Source organism: Vombatus ursinus, unplaced genomic scaffold (assembly GCF_900497805.2).
Source record: "Vombatus ursinus unplaced genomic scaffold, bare-nosed wombat genome assembly UNPS02014158.1, whole genome shotgun sequence".
NCBI lineage: Eukaryota > Metazoa > Chordata > Mammalia > Diprotodontia > Vombatidae > Vombatus > Vombatus ursinus.
The window spans coordinates 8,100,185-8,125,122 of record NW_020953936.1 but is presented as its reverse complement, the minus strand read 5'-3'; the positions used below and the strand labels follow the sequence as shown (position 1 = coordinate 8,125,122).

Genomic DNA, 24,938 nt, shown 5'->3' with positions numbered 1-24,938 from the left:
CAAAGAAAGGGGGGGGGAGGGGAAAAGCTATATAAATACAAAAATATTTATAGTAGCTTTTTTTGTGCTGGCAAGGAATTGGAAACTGAGGGGATACCCAACAACTGAGGAATGGCTGAACAAATTGTGGTATATGGTTGTGATGGAATACTAACTTCTATAAGAAATGAGGAGTAGGATGGTATCAGAAACACCTAGGAAGACTTACGTGAACTCACGCAGAGTGAAATGAGCAGAACCAGGAGAAAATTGTACATAGTAAAAGCAATATTGTACAATGACCAGATGTGAAAGACTGAGTTACTCTAATCAAGACAATGATCCAAGACAATTCCAAAGGACCCGTGATGAAAAATGTTATCCACCTCCAGAGAGAGAACTGATAAGTTCTGAATGAAGACTGAAGGACAATTTTTTTCATTTCCTTTATTTTTCTTGTTTTTTTTTTTTTTTTGCCTTTTTTCCCCCAACATGGTTAATATGGAAATGTTTTACATGGAAAAAAAAAGAAAAGAAAAAAAGAAAAGCCAAAGAGAAGAGTTTACATAAAATCCTACAGGTAATAGGAAGCCCTTGTAACTAACTGACTGAGTAGAAGACATGACTAGAGACCTGCACTTTAGGAAAGTCACTTCAGCAACATCTTCGCAGGTGTACTGGATCAAACAGAGGTTTCAGGCAGAGAGACCAATTAGGAGGCTATTAAAGCAAACCAGGCAGGAGGTGATGAAGGACTGAACAAGAGTGACAACTGTTTGAGTGGAAAAAAGAGGACAGGTTGAAAGATGCAGGCAAAAAAAACCAACTATAAGATTTGGCACCTAGACACTTACGGTGAGAGTGAGGAATCCAAAATAACTCTCAGGGCAGCTGGATGGAGCAGTGGATAGACCACTGGCCCTGGACTCAGGAGGACCTAAGCTCAAATTCACCCTCAGACACTTGATACTTACTAGCTGTGTGACCCTGGGCAAGTCATTTAACCCCATTGCCTAGCCAAAAAAAAAAAAACAAAACTCTGAGGATAACATGGCTAATATGTGTCATAGCCTTGCTTTCTCTTCTATGTCTTCATGTACTTGTACTTCTCCCAATTGAATTGTCAGGTCTTTCACAGCAGGGCCTCACTTTGGTTTTTTGAGGAGATGAGGGTTAAGGGGAGTATTCCCAGGGATTAGTGAGGTGCCTGGCACATAAAGGGGGAAAGGGAACAAGCATTTATCAAGCACCTTCTACATGCCAGGCATTAGACTAAGCACCTTACAAATATCTTATTTGATAGTAAGCACTTAATAAGTAAGCATAGTAACACAGTAAGCACTTAAGAAATATTTGCCTGATGATGGAATGATTGATATGAGTAAGTTCTATAGCTTCTCTGGAAGTCAGTTTTCTCATCTACAAGATAAGAAAGTGAGACAAGGTGACCCTTCCAGCTCTAAATCTAGGATTTTAAGTGCAAAGGAGAAAGATTCAGTCAAAGTACTTTGAGTCATTTCAGGTACTTAAAATTAATTTTTGTCACTTTATTTATAAACTTGTTTGGACCCATTCCTGGCTCTACTTATGGCTTTTGATAGTTGGGTGTTATAGCTACAACTAGAAAGCTGTCAGACTGCCTTGAACGTGTAGTGTTTCTAGCCCCTGTTACAAAGAAAACCACAGCTAATATGGCCTGGCTGCTGGCCCTGAACAGATGAGTCCAGAAAATGGGAGCAGGCAGCAATGCCCAGCAGAGACTACCACACTCAGCAGCCAATAATGAGCCATAAAGGTCAGTAGAGTAACTCGTGCCACAGAGAGATTCAGATCAACAACGTGATCCCACCAGAAGCTCTCAATGGTGCTGACTCATTAGCAGGAATCAGAGAACGCTGGGTTCAGAAATAGCAACCCAGCTATATCCCCAATTTCCAGAAGAGTCATGTGTCCAGGAGGCAGCCTAGGGTGTCTGCATATAAGAAAAGGAATCTCCAACATGGGTCCCCAGTCCACTTGTGACAGACTATTTCCTGTTATCCCTACAATTGTCACCTGGATCCAGGTCCACATTAAGTGACACTTACCTATTGTCTTTCTCTGTCCAATCCATCCTTCATTTGCTGCCAGAATAATCTTCCTAAACTCTATTTCCTTGTTCAAGAAACCATCAAGGCTCTTTATTGCTTATAGGATAAAGTCCAAACATGTTGGAATGAAATTTAAGGCTTCTGATGATCTCACTCCACTCTCCTTATCAGTCTTACCTTCCTCTCCTCCCTACGTGAACCCTGCATACCACTCAGGCTGATTTTCTCCTGTCCTCTCCACTGCCAATGAGTGTCAGAAGTACCACCATCGCCTCATTCAATCTCACAGTCTAGGTGTGTGACCCTTGGTTCCTTGTTCTTTTTCACCCCTCTATGTCCAATGTTTCGTTAAGTCTTCTTGATTTTTCCCTTTGCAACGTTTCTTAACACTGTTCCCTTCTCTCCTCTGACACTGCTATCACCCTGGCACAGAGGCTCATGACCATGCACCTAGACTACTGCAAAGTCTTTTGGTTGGTCAGACTAACTCAAAACCTCTCTCCCTTCAGGCCACCCTCCATTCAGCTGTCAAAACGACCTTCCTAAAGCACTGATCTGACACGTCACCCCTCTATTCAGTCTACTATGGTGGAGCTCTATCACCTCCTGGATCAAACAAAAAATCCTCTATCTGGCATCCGGAGCTCTTGAATGATCTGCCCCCTTCCCGTCTTTCCAGTTTTCTTATATCTTACCGTCCCGATTCAGTGACCCTGGCCTCTCTGCTGTTCCTCACATGAGACAAACTCCATCTCCTGATTCTCAGCATTTTAATTGGCTGTCCCCCATACCTGGACTGCTCTCCCTGGCCATCTCCGCCTCCTGGTTTTCCTGACTTCCTTCAAGTCCTGGCTAAAATCCTGCCTTCTACAAGCTTTTCCCAATCCCCTGTTAATGCTGGTAGCTTCCTGCTGTTGATTATCTTCAGTGTGTCCTGAGTATATTTTGTCTGTACATCGTTGTTTGCATGTTGTCTCCCCCACTAGATGTGAGCTCACATAAAGCAAGGATTGTCTTTTGTTTTAATTTGTATCCTTGAGTGCTTACTAAAGTGCCTGGCACACAGTAGGAGCATAATAAATGCTTACTGACTAAATAATTTTGACCACTACCACAACATCTTCAAATATTACTACTGCCTGTGCTGCACTCCCCCAAGACTGCATTCTCTGTCCTTGTATCCCCAGTGCTTAGCATAGCTCCTGACACATAGTATTCTATTAATAAATGACTGACTGACTGAGTGATTGCCTATTCAAATTCTACTTGTGTTCTGAGGACCTGCTCAAGTGGTAACCTCATCCAAAATGCTTTCCTTAGCTACTCCCAAACCCTTAGGATCTTTCCCTCTTAACTCCTCCAGTACTGCCATATGTCCTATACAATTTAACTCTCAATTATACACTATCTCGTGTTGTTTGCATACTTGCTTCCTCTGAGTGTGCTATTCTTTGCAATAAGGAGTATTACTGGCACCACAAATTCAACAAGTCCAAAACCAAACATCTTTTCCTCCAAAACTCACTCCTTCTCCAAATGTATTTCTGTAGGGGGTACTAGTTTTGTTCCAACCTTCCCACCACTACCCCCATGTCCAATCATTTGCTAGGTTCTGTCAGTTCTACTTTCATCACATCTCCCACATCCACCTTATTCTCTACACTGCCATTTCCAAAACTCCAGCCCAAGTCCTCATCAACTAGCGTATTGTAACTGCCTCTGAGTTGGCTCACACCATCCACTCTCTTCCCTCTCCAATCTGTATTATATACACCTGAAAATAATCGTCCTAAGGTACATGTCTGATAATGTTGTTTCTCTGCTCAAAAAAATTGCAGTGGCTCCCTATTGCCTCTAGTATAAAATAAAAATCCTCAGGTTGTTGTTGCTGTTTTTTTTTTGTTCTACACAATTTGGCTTAAATTTTCCTTTGTATCACTCCCCAAATTGAACTACAAGCTACTCCCTAAATATTATATTCTAGATCCTGCTTCTCTTCAATCTCACATGATAAAATCTCCCTCCACTCCCCCAAATGCCATTAATTCCCTCTACACCTCTACTTCTCAGCCTTCCGATCATTGTTAAGGCTCAATTCTGAAGATATTTCCTCCTCAAATCCCAATCTCCAAATTATGTTTTCTCTCTATCCTAAAATAGTCTTCGTTGTATTTACTTATCTTCACATATGTTGAAGCCTTCTCATAGAATAGGCAAAGACTTTGTTCTTTGTCTCTATGTTCCCATGTTCTTGAGTGCAGAGACCACTTAATAAATGTTGGCTGACCCAAGCTGAATGCTTGTTGAATTCCTGAGCTCAGCCATCCCATACAAAAGAAGCAAAGAAAAGAAGAGGATAAAGTAAGAGAAAGCTGGAAATCAAGACTTGCAAATAATAAGGACCCCTACCTTGGAGATCGAATTCTCTCTGCATTTGGGCATTTTCTAAGTCTTGTTGTAATATGTGCAACATATTATGTTATGTAATATGTGCAACTAGCTTCCTTAGGAGACTTTTTTGGGAGAGTGGGGGTTCCTGGAGACTCCTCTCCTGTTCTGAGAACATTAGTGAAATCAACTCTTTCAGATGAATTTTTCCCAAAGAAATACTAAAGTTGTCTCCTAGTTCAAGTCAGGAGGAAACCTTGAATAGAAATTTTTTTTTAATATTTTGTGCTTTAGCTTTGCAAACTCTGTAAATCTCTACTGGCAAGTTGTTAGTAAAGTTTAAAAAAATAAAAAAAAAGCAGAATGAAAAGGCACCAAATTTTTTGATCACTATACCAATTGAGAGTACAATGATCAACTGGGCTTCTCCTCTCCTCCCATCCTCCCTGCCCCCTCCTACCCACCTGCCCAGTTCATAGAATTTTACCTCACCTGCTATAAGGAAATTCTTTACACCTCTGAATAAAGCAATGAATTTGAAAGAAAATCTTTTGAACAGAGATCTGTTTAATTTAAAACTCAGCTCCTGGCAGGATGAGGAAAAATAGCTGGCAAGGGAAGAGGGCTGAATTACAGGTCCTGTTAAACTGGCAGCAATTAGGATCACATTAAAGGTAATTCAATTCAACTAACATTTATTAAGTACCTATTAAAAGTGAGATATTATATTAGGCCAGACAAAGACAAGAATTTAACATTCCCAGACCTCAAGGGGCTTATTTTCTATTGGGGAGGATCAGAACAGGCCTCCAGTGGAAGGTGGTACTAGAGGTACTTCCTTTAAAAGAAGCCAGGGATTCAAAAAAGCAAAAGTGAGAAGGGTCTGCCTTGAAGAAAGGGGGAACAGTCACTTATCCTCCTGGGCCTTAGTCTCCTCATCTGTAAAATGGAAGAGTTAGAGCAGATGGTTTCTGCAATCCCTTCCAGACTTAAATGGAAGAGTCGATGACCTGCACAAAGGCACTGGCACATCTTGTACACAGAGACAGTAGGCTAGTTTGACTGGAACAAAGAATGTGAGAAATACAAAATAAGACTGGAAAGGTAGGAGGGAGTTTTGGTGGTAATCTCAACAAAATAATGCTATCTGGGTTTGGAATTAAAGGTTTAAGCTTAGATGTTCTGTATATACATCTTACCCACCATGTCTCTACAACTTTTTAATATAAAATTACAAACGGCCATAATAATCCTTTGAATTCTGTCCCTTCTCCCTTACATGACACATATTTTCTCCTCCCTCACACTGATATATCTCTTTTTTTCTCTCTCTTTCCACTAATAACAATCTCATTAACACTCATGGGTTCCGTCATCTCTATGAAGATGACTTCAAAAGTATATATATCCAGTCCTAACATTTCTCCAGAGGTCTCGGCCAATATCACCAACTGCCTATTAGACAGCACAAGCTGAGAGTTCCCTGGATATCTGAGGCTCAACATTTCCAAAACAGAATTCCATTCCTATTCCTAACTTCTGTATTTCTGTTGAGAGTACCACTATGCTTCCAGTAACTCAGGTTTATAATCTCTATGTTATCTACACGTCCTTGCTTCCATATCTAACCAGCTGTCAAGTCTTACTGATGGTACTTTTTTGAGAGATTAGAGTGAGACATAAGAGAACAGGGTCTGCAGAACAGATAGTGAGATGACAGAAAATGGGAAGAAGAGGACTGTGGAAGTTGTAGGGGTTGATAACAGCAAAGTACAGTCAATGGTAATTTTTAATTATCTGTTTTAACCCAGAAAAGAGCTGGAAAAATTTATATATATACATATATATATATACATATATATATATATAGTATATGTGTGTATATATATAGTATATGTATATATATAGTATATGTATATATATGTATATATGTGTATATACATATGTGTGTATGTGTATATACATATATACACACATATATATATAGGATAGATAGATATCAATTAACAGAGGGAAGGCACTGGAATTAAGAGGGGTAGGTGGAGTATTCTGGTAGAAGGTGGGATTTTAGGAAAAGACTTAAGGAAGCCTTAAGGAAAGAGTGATGACAGCTAATCAATGAAGGAATTAGCTCTTCAGTAAGTCAATAAGCATTTAATAAGTGTTTATGATACCTAGGTATTGTGCTAAGTAATGGGAATACAAAGAAATATAAAAGACAGTCTGAGCTCTTGAGGAGCTCACACCCTAATGGAGGAGACAATAATGTAAACAACAATGTACAAACAAGATACAGACAGGAAAAGAGAAAATAATCAACAGAAGAAAGGCACTAGAATTGAGAGGGATCAGGAGAAGCCTCTTGTAGAAGGTAGATTTTAGCTGAGACTTGAAGGAAACCAGGGAAGCCAGGAGGTAGAGATGAGGAGGGAGAATCATTCCAGGCAAGGGAGATAGCAAAAGAGAATGCTCAAAGGTGGGAAATGGAGTGTCTAATTCCAGGAAGACCAAGAAAAACAGTGTCACTGAGTTTCAAAATTTATTGTGAGGGTGGGGAATAAGGACAGGTGTAAGAAAACTTAAAAAGACTGGGAGATGAAAGGAAGGGCACATCAGGTTATGAAAGGCTCTGAATGCCAAATCAAAGATCAGCATACTATATTTTATTTGGTGAGTAAAAGGGAACCAGTGGAAGTTTTTTAGTGCAACTCCAATGTAATGATGATATTTTGATAACAGCTGACATGTATACAGTGCTTTAAGGTTTACAAAGCATTTTACAAAACAAAATCTGAGCCCCCAAACAATTGTGTAACTTAGGTACTAGACTAGAGCTTTTATTATCCTCTTTTTGTAAACCAGGAATCTCAAGTCATGAGGTGAAATTACTTGCCCAAGGATACACAAGTTAGCATCAGAGACAGATTCAAATCCACTGACTCCAGGTCAAGTGTCTTTTCATAAATGACACTGCTCCATGGTGTTAAGAATGAATTGGAGAAGGAACAGAATGAGAGCCAGGGAAGTATGTAAACCAGTCAGGAAATCACTATAAGTGTTAAGGCCAGAGGACTTAGACAGTGGAATTAGAAAGCAAACACTGTGAATTGAAATGCCTGGGAATGGCCTTTCATAGCAGCCTTCCTTAGTTACAGTTATAGGGCAGAATTCAAGTTTGAGCAATGGTAGGGCTAAAAATAACCCTAGAAATAACTTAGCACAATCTTCTCATTTCACAAGTGAGGAAGCTCAGATCCACAGAGAAGAGCTTAATCATCCCAGGTAACACTATCAGGAGTTGCAGAGCCAAGATTCAAGCACACATCTTGTAAACCTTTTGGCTTGAAACTCAGTGCTCTTTGCACTATGCCTTCTAACTCAATCCCCCGGTCAAATAAATGTAAAATAAAAAAGCCCAGTAACATATACCCACAAAATAGAAGGGGTGCACTTACCTCATGGATAAGAGCCACTAATATCTGCTGGAAACTCCGCCCTCTACTGGCCAAAAAACGATTGATGGGTTTGCCATCTTTACCCACATGGATTGGAAGATCATAGCAAAGTAGCATCCCAGCTACACAAAGGGGGGGAAAGAATGATTGAATCATAAATACAGCAAAACCTCACTCATTCAGACTCTCCCCTAATTCATACTTAGTCAAACTGGATGGAGAAAGGTACCTTCTGCATTATGAAGAAAGGCTTAAGTGAATGAGTCATTATAACTACTATCTTCATTATTATCTTGGTTGTTCAGAGGCCTTCTTTGCTTACTTCTAGAATTTCAATTAAATTTCAGATAGATGAAGTGATCAGTGGAGAACCACTATGATTTAGGCTTTTTCCTGACTTCATTTTTATCTCTGTTGTCATGGGATTGTGCTGTACAAATTAAAAGACTGTCTCTGAGATGAAATGCAAGAACATTATCACTGTACAGAAATAAAATGTTTCCAATGAATATACAAGCATAGATAATTCAAACCAGGAAATTACCCCCAAAAATCTTTTTTTTTTTTGGTAAGCATTTAAACTAACAGGCATATACATATTCCATTCTTACAATCCTCCTCCTGCTCCCCCCATGCACATTCTTTCTTTCTTTCTTTATCCGTCTCTTACACACACACAAACTCTTCTCATTGCTCAGGACTACATCCTTCCTATCACTCTCTTAGAACTAACAGCAACCCTGGTAATATAACTAGATAGCAAAAGAAGACACCTATATGCTGCTATTGGATAGTTAGAAGGACTGGATAGATAGGAAAGGATGAAACTATTGGGAGTAGGGGGAAAGAAAACCAATTAGTCTGGGAAGGAAACTGATGTCAAATTGGAGGAATTATCTGCACATGAAGAGTACTACATTTTAAAAGCTAAAATTAAAACACAATCAATATTTTACCTGCAAGACCAGGTTTCAGGCCTGGTTGTTTGTTTTTCTCATACATTTTCAGCATGAAATTGGGAATTCCCGCTATTGTTTTCCCTTGGTCTGAACGAGAAGCACCTCCTCTTAATGCAGAATAATAAATACCACGGGGCATATTCACCATCTCCTGTTTCACAAGTGATACAAAAAACTCTTCAAGTGCTGAAAAAAAGATAAAAAGATGAAAAGAGGTCATGATTGTAGAAATAATTAGGTACAAGAGAAACACTCACATGAGTCAAAACAAACTGTACCTCAATGAAGTTTCACTTATTCAAATGCGCAAATTCACATTTAAAGCAAAGATCAAAGGTAATAACAGTGACAACAGCTGGCATTATTTCGATCTTATTCTTTTTTTGCATAGTTCATACAGGAACAGTCTGGGGCAAGGTGCTATATTGTTAGTATTTTTTTTATACTGAATGTGTTGTGAATTACTGCAAGGGTAGATAAAGCTACTGGGGTTTTGCTTTTTTTTTTTTTTTTTGGTAATTGAAGTATTATTATCATAATTATTTCTACTCACCTTCCCCTCTTCCTAACTTTGCAAATTTTGTTGAAGTTACCAACCAATAATCCAGGTTCACAAACTCAGTCATCCCCTGCTCTCTCTCTTCCCTCCGTGTCCAAGTTTTGATGATTCTGTCTCCACAACATAACTTGTACAACCAGCTCTTCACTCACACAACCATCACTTTAGTTGTTCAAGTCCTCATCCTCATCACCTTTCATCTGATTATTGCAAGAACTTCCTAATTGGTGGTCTTAATTCCTCCAGTTTCTTCTCTCCAATAAATATTCCACAAGGGTGCCAAAAAGAGATGATTAAAACAGAGGTCTGACCATGTATCAATCATCTGTTTAAGAAGTTCCAGCATTTATAGCAGCTCTTTTTGTGGTGGCAAAAAATTGGAAATTGAGGGGATGCCCATCAATTGGGGAATGGCTGAACAAGTTGTGGCATATGAATGTAATGAAAGACTTGTGCTATAAGAAATGATGAGCAGGCACACTTCAGAAAAACCTGGAACGACTTGTACGGTCTGATGTTGAGTGAAGTGAGCAGAACCAGGAGAATGTTGTACACAGTAACAGCCAAGTTGTGCGATGACAAACATTGATAGACTTAGCCCTTCCCAGTAGTGCAAGGATCTAAGACGTCTCCAAAGGTCTCATGATGGAAAATGCTATCCACATCCAAAGAAAGAACTATGGGTATTAAATGCAGATCGAAGCATACTATCTGCTATATTTTTTCTTCCGTTTAGTTTTGTTCTCTCTTTCTTGTGGTTCCTCCTATTGGTTCTAATTCTTCCTTATTAACATCACTAATGTGAAAATATGTTTAATAGGAATGTATATGTATAACCTATATCAGATTGCACGCCATCCTAGGGAGGGATGTGGAGAAAAATTTTAAACTCAAAAGTTTATGGAAGTGATTGCTGGAGGCCAAGCCAAGATGGCGGAGGGAAAGCAGTGACTGTCTTGGGTTCTTTCCCAAAGCCCTCCAAATACCTAAAAAAATGGCTCTAAACAAATTCTAAAGCAGCAGAACCCACAAAAAGACAGAGTGAAACAAATTTCCAGCCCAAGACAGCCTGGATGGTTGATGGGAAAGGTATCTCGTGCCGGGTGGGGAGAGGAGCGCGCGGTGTGGGCACGCAGGCTGCAGCGACCCTGGAGCAGGCCTCAGAGGACTGAATAGCGGGCTGCTGTGGTGGTTTCCAGACTTCTCAACCCATGAACGCCAAAGACAACCTAGAAGGTCAGTGGGAAAAGTCTGTGACTGCAGTCTCGAACGCGGCCTGGGGCCACAGCTTTTTCCTGAGCTTCCGGTCCACAGACCGAGGGGGAAATTGAGTGGCTGATCAGAGGGGGATTGCAGGGATCTCTTTGCCACTGCTGAGGCAGGAATCTCTTGCTTTACTGGTGCTTGGATCTGGGTCACAGTTCTGAGGGGAGGTCCTGGGGTGAGGAGGAACACTGGTGTGGTAGAGCTTGTTGTGGCTGTGGAGAGGAAATACCTCACCCCTTATCATACCACCTTGGAAGAACTGAAATTTACAGGTCCCTAGAAGTACCTCTGAAAACAGCTGTACAAACCCCTGAAGCTTGGGACAGTACACTCTTCACATTGGAAGCAGACTTTTACCTTAACAAAGAGTTTAAAACTCAAGTAATCAGCCGGGATCATGAGTAAGCAGCGCAAAAAGAGTCAGACTATATTATCTTACTTTGGTGACAAAGAAGATCAAAACATACAACCGAAAGAAGACAATGAAGCCAAAGCTCCTACATCCAAAGCCTCCAAGAAAAATATGAATCAGTCCCAGACCTTGGAAGAGCTCAAAAGGGATTTTGAGAAGCAAGTAAGAGAAGTAGAGGAAAAACAGTTTTGCAAGAAAATCATGAAAAACAAGTCAACAGCTTGCTAAAGGAGACCCAAAAAAATACTGAAGAAAATAACACTTTAAAAAATAGCCTAACCCAAATGGCAAAAGAGGTCCAAAAAGCCAATGAGGAGAAGAATGCCCTCAAAAGCAAAATTGGCCAAATGGAAAAGGAAGTCCAAAAGATTACTGAAGAAAATATTTCCTTAAAAATTAGAATAGAGCAATTGGAAGCTAGTGATTTTATGAGAAATCAAGACACTGTAAAACAAATGCAAAAGAATGAAAAATTAGAAAACAATGTGAACTATCTCATTGGAAAAACAACTGACCTGGAAAACAGATCCAGGAGAGAGAATTTTAAAATTATTGGACTATCTGAAAACCATGATCAAAAAAAGAGCCTAGACATCAATCATCTTTCAAGAAATGATCAAGGAAAACTGTCCTGATATTTTAGAACCAGAGGGCAAAATAGAAATGGAAAGAATCCACCAATCTCCTCCTGAAAGAGATGCCCAAAAGAAAACTCCTAGGAATACTGTAGCCAAATTCCAGAGTTCCCAGGTCAAGGAGAAAATATTACAAGCAGCCAGGAAGAAACAATTCAAGTATTGTGGAAACACAATCAGGATAACACAAGATTTAGCTGCTTCTACATTAAGGGACTGCAGGGCATGGAATATAATATTCTGGAGAGCAGAGGAGATAGGATTACATCCAAGAATCACCTACCCAGCAAAACTGAGTATAATCCTGCAGGGGAAAAAATGGTCATTCAGTGAAATGGAAGTGATTGTTGATAAATCAAAATAAATTAATTAAAAAAAAAGAAGTTCCAGCAGTTTCTACTTATCCCTAGATAAGTCTCTTCTATTTAACTTTTAAAGTCCTCAATAATCTGGCTCCAGTTTATATTTCCAGACTTGGTGTGCCTTACTATTCTTTATGCACTCTAGATTCTAGTCAAACTATATTGCTTCCTATTCTCTGGACAAAATGATTCATTTCCTGTCTCCATGCCTAGAATGAATCCCTCAACTCCACTATCATAGACTCACTAGTTTCCTTGAAAGCTCAGCTCAAGGGACTTCAGCTTAAGATGGAGATGGAAAAGGTCCTAGAGAAGCCCAGCTTTCCCACAATAACTTCCCGTAAAGTTCTTAAAATGTGGCAAAAGTTAGAATGATAAAACTAAAGAAAAGAGGCTATAAGCTCCTCCCTCAACCCATGACTGTGAAAGACAACTGTCAGAAGCTTGCAAATACTCAGGGAAAAGCCAGGGGGAGGGAGGAGGGGAATAACATGGGTAGAAACCACAGCACCCTGACAGCCACTGCTAAAAACACAGCAGCAAAATAGCAGGGTCTTGCAGGAGGCTTGCTTCCAAATCAATCAAGTCCATCCAGGTAAAGTCCATAGCAAGAATCACAGCAAGGGAGAGAGCCCAGTTGGAAACTATGTAAAGAGAAAGAGACAATGAGAAGCCATAGAGGCAAAAATATCAGTGTAGCCAGAAGACTAAGCCAAAGGTTAGGGATTACTGCTGAGGATGGGACCTTTCATCCAGAAGAGCAGAGATATCAATATGCATACTAAGGGGAGGATAAAAACAAGCAAAGATGGACCACCTCCACCCAAGGGTGCAGGAGGAAAGGGAAAAGCCGACGGGAGAACAAAGTTTCGATGAAGAAACTGAGCCTGGAGATATAGGCAGGTAAGTAGAAAAAAAAATGAAAACATGATAAAGAAATACCAGGAGAATACTGAGGGTTGAAAGAAACCCAAGAAGTAAACCCAGAAGAAGACAGTAACTCCACAATAAGATAAAGTAGAGAATCAGAGCAAATAATGGCATTGGTGAAAAGAACTATGGAAATCGCTGGAAGAAATGAAGCAAGAAAGAAAAAATGAAATGAGAATTGAAAGTAAACTTTAACTTTGGAAGGTAAATCATAAAAGAGAATTAAAAGGAGAGGGGGAAAAAAAAGGAAGCTCCAGTGATTGAGGTTTGATTTGGTTGAAGAGAGAAAGAGCAGAGCAGTAGGACCACTTCAATTACAGATTACTAATGCTGATCACATTCTTTTTACAATAATAGCACTGAACTCACAGGATTGTTGTGAGGCCCAAATGAGATAATATATACATAATGCCCTCTGAAAACCTTAAAGCACTATAGAAGTGCTAGTTATTATTACTTTTCTTCCTGACCTTATTCTTTGCAAAAGAGGATGGGAGAAGAGAGGAACAGGACAGTTAACAAAGAGAGAAAAAAGGATATGATAGAAGGGAAAATATAATTAATAATCGTAACTATAAATGGAAATGGGATGAAGACACTCATAAAATGTTGCAGAAAGGATTAGAAAACAGAATTTTTAAAAAATGTTATTTGCAAGAAATGCCCTTGAAACAAAGATTCACATAGAATTAAGATGAAGGCTTGAAACAGAACCTATACCTAAAGTGAGAATTTTAAAAAGCAGGAATAACTCTCCGAGTATGAGAAAAGACAAAAGTAAAAACACACAGGGTTGAAAAGATAAGTAGGAAAACTATATTCTGCTTAAAGAAATCATAGATAATGAATATCAATATATACATATGTATGTATATGTATCAAATAGCATAGCGACTAACTGCTTAAAAAACTAATCTAATTACAGTGAAAAACTGACTGAAAAATTATAATAGGTGGAGATGCTAATGTGCTCATTCAGAACTACAAAAGTTAATGAAATTCTTAAAAAGACAGAGGTTAAGAATCTGAAGACAATTTTAGAAACGTTACATATATTAGATCTCTGACAATTACTGAATGAGAATAAAAAGAAATATACTTATTGCTAAGCTGTACACAGCACCTTCACAAAAAATTGACCACGTAGTAGGGCAGGGATGGGGCACCTCCAGCCTCGAGTCCACATGTGGCCCTCTGGGTCTTCAAGTGTGGCCTCGAGGCCACAGGTTCCCCACTTCTGTACTAGGGTATTAAAACCTCATAAAAAATGTTGAAAAAGCAGAAATACTAAACACATTCTTCATTATACTCAGTGCAATAAAAATTATAATCAATGAAGGGCCTTTGAAAAAAGAATTAGAACTTAAAAGAAAAAAGCAACATAGTTTTAAAAATCCATCTAAAATAGAAAGTTTGTAAACCAAAGATGACTTTGACAAAATAAAATACGCATTGGTATACAGAAATAAATTATATTTGGAAAAATAATAAAATAGACTGCTAGCTGATTTCAATTTTTTTTTAAAAGAGAGGGAAGGCAAATTATCAAAATCAAAAATAAGAAAAAATAAATGAAGAGAAAATAAAAGCCACTATATAGAAACTTTTTTATTCAATTACATGCCCCAAAATTGCTATCCTAAATGGACAGATGAATATTTGCAAAAATGCAAACAACCCACAGTAATTGAACAAGAAATAAAAAACTAAAATAAGCCAAGCTCAGAAAGAGAAACTGAATTAGCCATAAATGAACTTGTAAAGTAAAAAGCTACAGAACCTGATGGATTTAAAAGTAAATTCTATCAAATATTTAACAAACAACTAATTCCAATTTGTCTTAATTTGTTTGTAAAAGCAGGGAAATATGGCATTCTATAAAACTCCTTATTTATGACTAACGGACCTGATACCCAAATTTAAGAGAAATAAAGCAGAAAAAAAATCACAAATAATTATTTTAAATGAGCATCTATTCAAAAATGCTGAATACATTAGCAATGAATGTACAGCAACACAGGAAAAACATTAGAGAGCATTATCAAAGTGGATTTATATCAGAAGTGTAGGTTCAATGAGTTCAAAAAAGAAAATTATAAGCAGTATAAACCTATTTAAAACAAAACCAGTATGATTCACATCAATAGAAACAATAATTTTTTAACAAAATAAAATAACCTTTTCCATGAACACTAGAAAGTATAGCAATAAAAGGACCTTCCCTTAATAACTATATTAAGTCAACAGTCTCTATAAAAAACCAAGAGTGAGCATTATTTGTAATTGAGAAATACTAGAGGCTTTTCCAATAAGATCAAGAATAAAGTCAGAACAACTACCGTTACCTCTACTATTTGACATAGCTATAGCAATAGGCAAGAAAAAAAACCAGTGCACAAGCAAGGAAGGAACAAAATTGTCACTTTTTGCAGGTAATATGGTTTACTTAGAGAACTCTAGAGTTTCAATTAAAAAATTAAAAGAAACAAATAACTTCAGTAAAGTAGCAAGCTATAAATACATCCACAAAAGTACCAGCCTTTCTGCATACCAATAAAATCCAACAGAGAGAGAAAATGAAATTTCATTAAAAGTAACACATTCTAGAATGTATAAAAATATCTTAGAGTCCACCTGCCAAGATTCATACAGGAACCTATGAATATAACTACAAAATTTCTTTACAGGAATAAAGGAAGACATAAATAACTGGAGAGGAATTAATTACTCATGGTTAGACTATGCTAACATAACACAAATGACAACACTACCTAAATTAATGTATCGATTCTGTGCCAAACCAAAGGATTACTTTATAAAGTTGGAAAAAATCAGTGATGAAAATCATCTGGAAAAAATGGGAAAAAAGTAAGAAGTGCCAGATCTCAAAGTATACTACAAAGCAATAATCATCAATACTATTCAGTCCTGGCTAAAAAATTGAAGAGTTGATCAGTGGAGCAGATCATGAACACAAGATCACACAAGCAAGTGAACCACCTAGGAACAGGGTGTTCTGGGCTGCTGTAGCAAGGTCTCCAGTTCATGGAGAGGGACACATTACTCTACAAAAAAAGGCCAGGAAAAATAAAAAGCAGCCTGGGAGAAATTATACTAAGACCAACACTTCCTCATAAACAACAACAGGATCCAGATGAATACATGACCTACATACAAAAGGTCATGTAAAGCAGGAATGTGGCAGAGTGAATGGAAAGCTGGCCCAGAGTCAGGAAGACATGGGATCAATTTCTGCTTCTGAAACATACAAGCTGTGTGGTCCTAAGCAAGTCACTTACCCTCCCATACCCTACTAAACTCTATAAGGCAATAAATTGCAGAGAAAAAGCCAATCTGCTGGGGGAGGGGGGTTGTTATCAGAAGCAAACACTTCCGAGGAGGGACAGGGTCAAAAGACAGAACAGAATGGGGGGGGGGGGGGCAGGATAGGATGAAGGAAAAATAGTTAGTTTTTCACAACATGACTACTATGGAAGTGTTTTGCATGACTACACATGTATAACCTGTATCGAGTTGCTTGCCATCTCAATGAGGGTGGGTGGGGAGGGAGGAAGGGGGAGAATTTGGAACCCAAAACTTTAAAAAACAAATGTTAAAAATTGTTTTCACATGCAACTGGGTACAGAAATCTACCCTGCCCTACAGGAAAATATAAAGAGAAAGGGATAAGAGAAGGGGGAGAGGTGATAGAAGGGAGGGCAGATGAGGGGAAGGGGTATTCAGAACGCACACTATCTTGGGGTGGAGGGAGGGGCAAGATGGGGAGAAAATCTGGAACTCAAAATCTTGTGGAAATGAATGTTGAAAACTAAAAATAAATAAATTAAATTTTAAAAAATAAAAATAAAAAGAAAAAGCAAAAGCCTATCAGCACCAGTAGGGATATTTTCTTCATCAGAAGATTCCCTATATCAGTGAGATCGGAGGTCTATTCCCTATCCCCTCCACTAAATTAAAATTAGAAGGACTGAGAAAGAAATATCTTTCACAATTACATGGAAATCATATGTGATTTGGGAAGAGGTCTTAATATAAGAATACAGATAGTCATAGTAATCAAATTTAGATTACATAAAATTGAAATGCTTTTGCACAAATTAAATCAATGAAGTCAGAATTAGAAGGGAAATAGTTAACTGAGGGATGGGGAAGGGAGGAAACTTTGCAACAGATTTCTATGATAAAGGTCTAAAATCCAAGACTTACAAGGAACTAGTTCATACATGAACAAAAGCCATTCCCCAACAGATAAATGATCAAAGGATATGAGCAAGCAATTCTCAAAAGAAGAGATAAAAGCTATTATCAACATGTGAAAAATGCTCCAAATCACTAATTATATGAGAAAAACTGAAACAACTCTGTGGTTCCACCTCACACCAATTATTATGCCACAAGAAATAATAAAAAGGAGGAATTCAGAGAAAATGGGAAAACATGTATAAAATGAGATAGTGAAGTAAGCAGAAAGAGAATGACGCATATACTGACTACAATATTATAAAGGATAACAACTTGGAAAGATTTAGGAACTCTCATCAATACAATAACTAATCACAGCTCCAGAATACTAAAGATAAAGGATGCTTCTTACCTTTTCATAGATGGATTATTAGGTAGACATACATTCTCAGATACAACCAATAAAAAAGAAATTTTCTTGATTATACATACTTATTTGTTACAAGAGAGGGCTTTAAGTTGAGTGGAGGGACTATTACTGGGGGAGTGAAACCATAGAGATAACATCTCAAAAAAATTATCAATGAATCATATAAAAATACACAAAAAAGATAAAAAGATTAGAAAAGGCAAGGACAAGGAAAGCAGTGCCAGCATGTTACATTTGATGTATGTATTTTTTAAAGTGAATATAATATGTACTTAATAAGTGCTTGCAGAATAAATACATTCTATTTCAAAGTCACTTTCAACTCAAAAAAATTCATTGAATTGAACAATAAAACCCACATTTATATACTGCTTTAAGACTTACAACTTGCTAACAACTCTGTTCAAAGTATTATTTTTTTTTTTTTTTACAGCTAAGGAAACTGAGGCCCAGAGAAGCTGATTTAAATAGCAGTTGTGAATCAACATGAAGAGTCAACTGTAGGTTTTTAGATGTGGGTTTTGGGGATAGTCATAGGTCAGCTCTGGTGTTGTGAAGGTGTCAAAGGATATCAATGACGTAGAATCTGAGGTCATTTTTGGACTGAGTCAGATCTAAGTTGTGGGGAAAGGGTAACACATCAGGTATAGGGTAAGGTTGGAGGTGATCTGGGATAGGCTCAGAAGTTAGCTTTAGGGAAGGTTTAGAGGTTGGCTATAGAGAAATATCAAAAATCAATCTTGGATTGTAGTCCGTTGTAGGCTGGGATCAGAGCTAAGCTATGAAGAGAGGCAAAATATCAGTTGTAGGGAAGAAAATTGGGGTCAGCTGTGGGTCAGGACCCAAATTCACCTGTGGGCTGGGTTCAGAAGTGACTTATAAGGAAGGGTCAATGGTTTCACAGTAGAATCTGGGGTCAATTGTAGGGCAAACTCTTGAAGTTGGCCACCAGATAGATTTTGTGGGCATAGCACTCATTTTCAATACCAAGTTCATTCACACTCAAAGGCTGGCTCAGAAAGCTTTGAATAAGTGATGTCAGATGTTTTAGCTCAGTTTAAAAAAAAAAAACTACCCTCAACCACCTAAGTTGTTCATCAATATTCCTTTTGTATTACTATTATGTAACAAATATGGATCTATAATAATAAGACTGCTCTGAAGAGAAACATAATTTAGTTTTGTCAATAAAGAATTTTTTTTAAAGTGTCTTTAATATTGGTAGTCATTAAACCCAATGCCTACTCCCCAATTTTAGGAATCACGGAGCTATGTATTATTTATAAGGCTGTGGGTGCTCTGAGGGGCCCTGGGTTTTCAAGTTCGTGCTGTGTTTGGATTGTAAAGAATTAATGTCATGTTATTGTACTTGGCTGTGAAATCAGAGTGAAGGAATCTTTATGGCCAGTAGATGTGGGTGGTAGTTGGAAGAGAAGGTAGGAGGCTTCATATTTCTGCAGTCCAACATGCGGCCCATATGAGAGCAACACCTACAGGACTGCGACAGGGAGAGAGTCTGTTAGCACATCTATTAAGTAGTGATTTAAAAGAATTTATAACTCAAGTGTTTTATATTAGGACAAAAAGTGTATGCATAAAGGGAATGTAGACATAAATGATTTGCTTTGCTGAGGAACTAGAATCCCTATGGGATGACAAATAATTCACTGTTCTGATTATTTTATGATCTCTAATACACTTCAGGGAGGGGCAATAAGAAAGAGAATATTGTTTCCCTTGTTTGCGGTGGTGCTTCTCATTAAGCCTTGCACCCTTCGTTATTTAGTATTTTAGTACTATGAAAGATGGGGATGGAGGAAGGAAGGGATATTGTAGAGTGGAAAGAAATGGATTTAGGGTCAAAGGAAGTAGCTTAGACTTCCACCTCTGCCACTTAATACCTGTATGACTTGAGTGAAGCTGCTTGATCCTTCCAGTACTCAGTTGCTTCATCTGTAAAATGAGGGGGTTCAAATACAAAATTTCCAGGGTTCCTCCAAGTTCTAAATCTATGACTCTTAAGATGGCAATCACCTAAGATAACAGATGGAGTAGAACTGCCACTTCCTTCAGCACCACTAGAGGGTACTAGACACAGAAAGAGAAACTAACAGGCCAAAGGAGAAAATGCAGAGCAGACCACTTAAAATAGCGAAGCACTATTGCAACCTTCGCAGGCACAATAAAGCAGGGATGTTCTTAACTGTGTTGAAGTCTAATTCTCAAGGACCCCCAGGTCTAGGAGTTCATTTAGAATGGGAACGATTCGACTCAATGAGTATCACTGAGTACTTTCTATATGCCTAGTTCTGTCCACCACATACTCCCACTAGATTTAAAAAAAAAAAAAAAGGTTACCAGCTCATTGCCCATGGATTAGCTAAAAAAAAAAAAAAAAGGTGACCTGCAGCCAACATCAGTTTACACATCCTCCACTGAATGTGTGAATTCTATTCATATGATATATATTCACATTAGCAAAGTATTTCAAGTCTGGCTAGCATATACTTAACTCCTTTTTTGGATGTACCCACTGATTGTGGGGAATTTTGCTTTTACGCTTTTTTCAAAAATGGCCCTGTTCCTATACAACACAGAATAAAGAAGACTAGATTTTGGGTTAAGAAGACCTGTGTCCAAATCCTGGCTTCAACACTTACTACTTGTCTAACTTTGGATATGACATTTAATCCTTTGGGGCCTTGGTTCCTTCATCTATAAAATAAGGTTAGACCATATGATCTCCAAGACGCCTTTCAACTCTAACTCCTATCTAGATAGATATGAGCAAAAGCTAAATACACTTATCTATGGACACACAGGCCAAGGAGGAAGGAAAGATTTAATCCAGGTATAGGAATATACTCAATCTGTCAAGTTCTTGTGTAAATAAAACTTTTAGCCACCTTCTACCCCATTAGTAACTCAACAGATCAATTACGCTACGCAATGGATGGAGTTGACTTAATTAACCTAAACTTTACCATCATTAAGCTGGTGAACTTATCCTTTACCATCTTTCAGTTAACAAAATTCCTACAACTTTTTTTGCAGCATGTCCTCATATCTTATGTCCAAGTTTGAATATGAAAATAAATCTTCAGCATATTATAGGAATGTGAAGTATAAAGAAAAAGAAGTTCAATTCTTACTTTGCTGGTATACTATTTCCAGCATTTACCACAGCGTCTGGCACACAGTAAGTACTTAATAAATGCTTGTAGACTGAATATTGCTATGTTTATTTTGCCAGGGACTGGATTTAATTATGTTAACTCAAATCCAGTTTGTTTGTATCAGTATTTAAGTTGTCTGATGGGTTGTGTTCATTTCATTGTCTTTTTTTAGAGGTTAGAGCTTTAAGAAGTTCGCAGGTTTGTGTTATTCTTTGTACTTGCATCCTCAGTGCCAAGCACAATGTCTGGCAATCCTTAATAAATATGTTTTTTGTTTTTATTTTTTTTAATGGGGTACAGGGGTAGACTGGATATCTCATCCAGTTCTAAATCTATGATACTATAATTCTAGATTACAGGGTCCCATTCCTTTCAAATTTACACTTCTGAATCTCCAGGCAGCCTTTATCATTCTATAGAAACCTCTTAACCTTGAAAGCACACCCCACCCTGGACTCACTCCACCACTGAAGTATCTGCCTCTGTGGCCTCTCCTAATTTTCTGGTTCCTCCATGAATTTCCAGTTGAAAAACACCCAGACCAACCATATTTTCATTCCATTCCACGATGCACTCCTAACTCTCAGAATATTCTCTATGACCACCAACCTATCCTATTCTGTCTTTCTATCTCTATTTTATGCACTGTCATCCCCCTCCTTGAGAAAAGATCGTCTGTCTGTCTTTCTCTTTGTATCTGTATTCCCAGTGCTTAGCACAGAGCCTGGCAAATATTAAGTCCTTAATAAATGCTTGTTGCCTGACTATAGAGTAAATCATTACATATGACAAAATCACAACCCCCCCCACCAAATAGGTTCATCCATACATACTCTAGAATGGCATGTATTAATATATAGTATATCCTCACATAAGGTTCAAAGGCATGGTGAACAGAGCCTGTATTTGCTATCATACTCCACTGACACAGGGAAATATAAGATTAAAAAAAAATTGAATTTGCACTCAAGGTTTGCCTCAAATAATGAATCATGCCTTTGCTCGAACTATCAATGAAAGCTTACGTGAGTGAGGATCCTAAGTGTTATCACCGAACCTGCAAAAACCTTTCCCTCTTCAGACTCATTCATTAATATTTTTTCAGGAGATGATGTCAATGAAACTGAAGGGTATTTGAATTTAATCTTCTTACAAAAGCATCGAGTTCATAGTTGTTTTAACAATCAACTCTATGTATGAGAGCCAGTCTATAGACTACATATCATAGTGATGGTAACCTACTTGATAATTTCATCAAGAAAACAGGTTGCTAGTATTTTTTTTTTTGGTCTCTTTTTCCATACTTCAAAACCTCTTAGTTCTAATTGCTAGATATACTCCTTCCAGTGATGCAGATTATATTCCCTCTAGAGCTAAGGAGATAATTTTCTAGAGCTACTTCAGCTCTAACCAGTTCAGTTCTATCACCTGGTGATCAAGCTTCTAGCATTGGTCCTCTGGGATCTTAGCTTGGTTTATCATTAGATAACAGTTCAGCAGGATTTTACAACGCTTCTTCCTCACTATTCTCCATAACCTTCCAGAACTGAAGGAAAAAATTTCATACCATGATGAGGCATCAGAGGAGGCCTTTAGTGAAAGATGTTGTCCCCATACAGTTTTAAATGTATAAACCCCACCCATTATTTCAAACAATATCATCCTTCCCTTGCCTACCAGTTCTGCTGAAAGTCTATGTAAGCTAAAATTCTATTATGATGCAAATGCTGTGATGAGACAAAATGACTGGTAAGCTAACTTTCCCATACAGTTTAAATCAGATTACCTTTCATTGGGGTTTTGTGTTATGAAAATAATGAATAAAGTAAACATAAGGACATAAATTTAATGAGTTGAGGCTGCAGTTACAGAAATAACAAATAAAAAAGGAAGCACAAAAAGAAAAAAAAATTTGAAGGAAGAAATCAATTAATTGAAAAATTTTTGAAAATAGGTTTGATAATTTTTTTAAAATGCAGGTGAACTGATAATCAATTCCCAAATTTAATCAAAAAGAAAAAATCATATGATCAGAATCAGAAAAAAAGAAACAACAAATCACAAAGATAGAAAAAAATAACAAAACCATAGAAAATATTGTATATATGCAAAAAAATGCAAAATATATGCTATATGCAAAAAAAGCCAAAACAAAACAAAATCTAAGACTACAAAAGAAAAAGGTATTTTTTAAAATGCAAAATGCCCAAGGAGACTCAACAGAAAATAGAAAACCTACATAAACCAATTAGAGGAGAAAAAATTTCAATTATAAGTTGAAATATGAGTAAATGCTTTCAAAAACTCCAGGAACCTGTATTATATAAACTCCTTCCAAAATCAGAAATAGATCGTATTCTATCTAATTCATTCTATGAGAGAAATATGGTTTTTAATCTCCAAGCCTAGCAACTGTATGGCAGGAAAAAAAAAAGAGCTATAGGCTGATATTATCTAATCTTAATGTAAACTATTAAACAAAACTTTAGCAAATAATACAGAAGTATATACAAAATTTCATTATGATGCAGCAAGATTTATACTAGAGATACAAGGTTGGCTCAATATAAGGAAAACAGTACAATAAACTATAAAGATGAAAAATCCTGTACATAAGCCCCAACACCCCCAAAAAGGGTTCCCAATGAAATATCCAGTGGAATGAATGCTGGATTTGAAGTCAGAGGACTGGGTTCCTTTCAATCCTCACTTTGCCACCTATTCATTACCTCTGAAACCTGGAAGATCTCTTTAGCCTCTTTGGGCCTGGATTCTTCACTTCCAAAAATCAGACTTGGACTAGATGATCTCAGAAGATACATAAAAATATGAAGACATAGAAAAATTTTTCTTCAACACAAAAATAAAATTAATCAAGAGCTAACATTACAGGTAACAGAGAATCCTAATCAGAATAAGCAGATGGCAAGGATGTCTACTCTCACCATCACTATTTGATATAAGTTTTAAGATTACACATATACCACAAAGGCAAGAAAAAAAATATTAAGACAGTAAGCAAATACATAAAACAAATTAAACCAGGTGGTGGGATGACCTATCAAGAAACTCTAGGAGACTCAAGAAAAACACTGTTCAAAATAACGTAGGAGGAAAATAATATTTGTACTCTTTTAAAACATTATATAAATGAATCATCATAATTAATGGCTTTAGCAAGACAGTAGGATATAATAATGGAAGAAAATCTATGTTTCTGTTTACAGTTAACTAATAGAGTAATACTATTTAGAATGCAAAATGTATCGTGTGTTATCAATAGCTTAGTGAAAAAAACACAACACACATACATACACACCCTCCTTATACCATACGTTATTATAAACTCCAAGTTGACCAATGACTTAAATATATAAAAGACCATTAGGAAATAAAAGGAAATGGAATGTTTTATCTCTTACAATTGTTATAAGGAAGAATATTCTTAATTATATAACAAATTAAATGAGCAGATTTATGTGATCATATAATAGTAAAAATTTCTGCAAAACAAATAATAGGAGGAAAAACTTATCAAAAATATTTCTCACACCAAAAGCTGTTAAGAATCGACAGAAATTTATAAGCATCAAGATTTATACCCTAGTGGATAAGTATATGAATACGCAGTTCTTGCTCCAAAAAATACAAATTCTTCTCTATCTTGGAAAAACTGTCCAAACTCTCTAATGATAAGAGAAATGCAAAGAAATTCTGAAATTCAATCTTATGCACATAAAACTCAATGTTTGCCAGAATCTGGAGACACAGAAATATTATTAAACTGTGGGTAAAATTGTGAATTGTCAACTTTTCTGGAAAAAAAATAGGAAAAATAAGAGCTTAAAAAAAAACTGTTCATATCCTTTGGCTCAATAACCTCTTTATATCCTAAAGCTGTTACAGAAAGGGAAGAAAGATACATTTGCGGAAAAATTTTCACAGAAGTTTTATTTATAAATAGATTTTTTTAAAAAATGTTTCCAATGACTGGAGCAATAGCCTTCTAAACTAGTCTCCCAACATCAAGACTGTCTCCAGTTCCATATAATCTCCACTCAGCTGCCAAAGTGATTTTCGTAAAGCGTAATTCT

General features: G+C 37.2%; 1 protein-coding gene across 3 annotated transcripts in view; it reads right to left on the bottom strand.

Annotated features, from left to right (window-relative positions):
- Positions 1-24,938, bottom strand: part of FOCAD (focadhesin) — a 351,817-nt gene that overhangs the window by 98,018 nt on the left and 228,861 nt on the right. For all 3 annotated transcript variants that reach the window (XM_027859022.1, XM_027859023.1, XM_027859024.1), the window contains exons 20-21: positions 8,869-9,057; positions 7,913-8,034 (exon numbers count right to left, since the gene is read on the bottom strand). In XM_027859022.1, the coding sequence (XP_027714823.1) occupies positions 7,913-8,034; positions 8,869-9,057 (311 nt within the window). The remainder of the gene's footprint in view (positions 1-7,912; positions 8,035-8,868; positions 9,058-24,938) is intronic.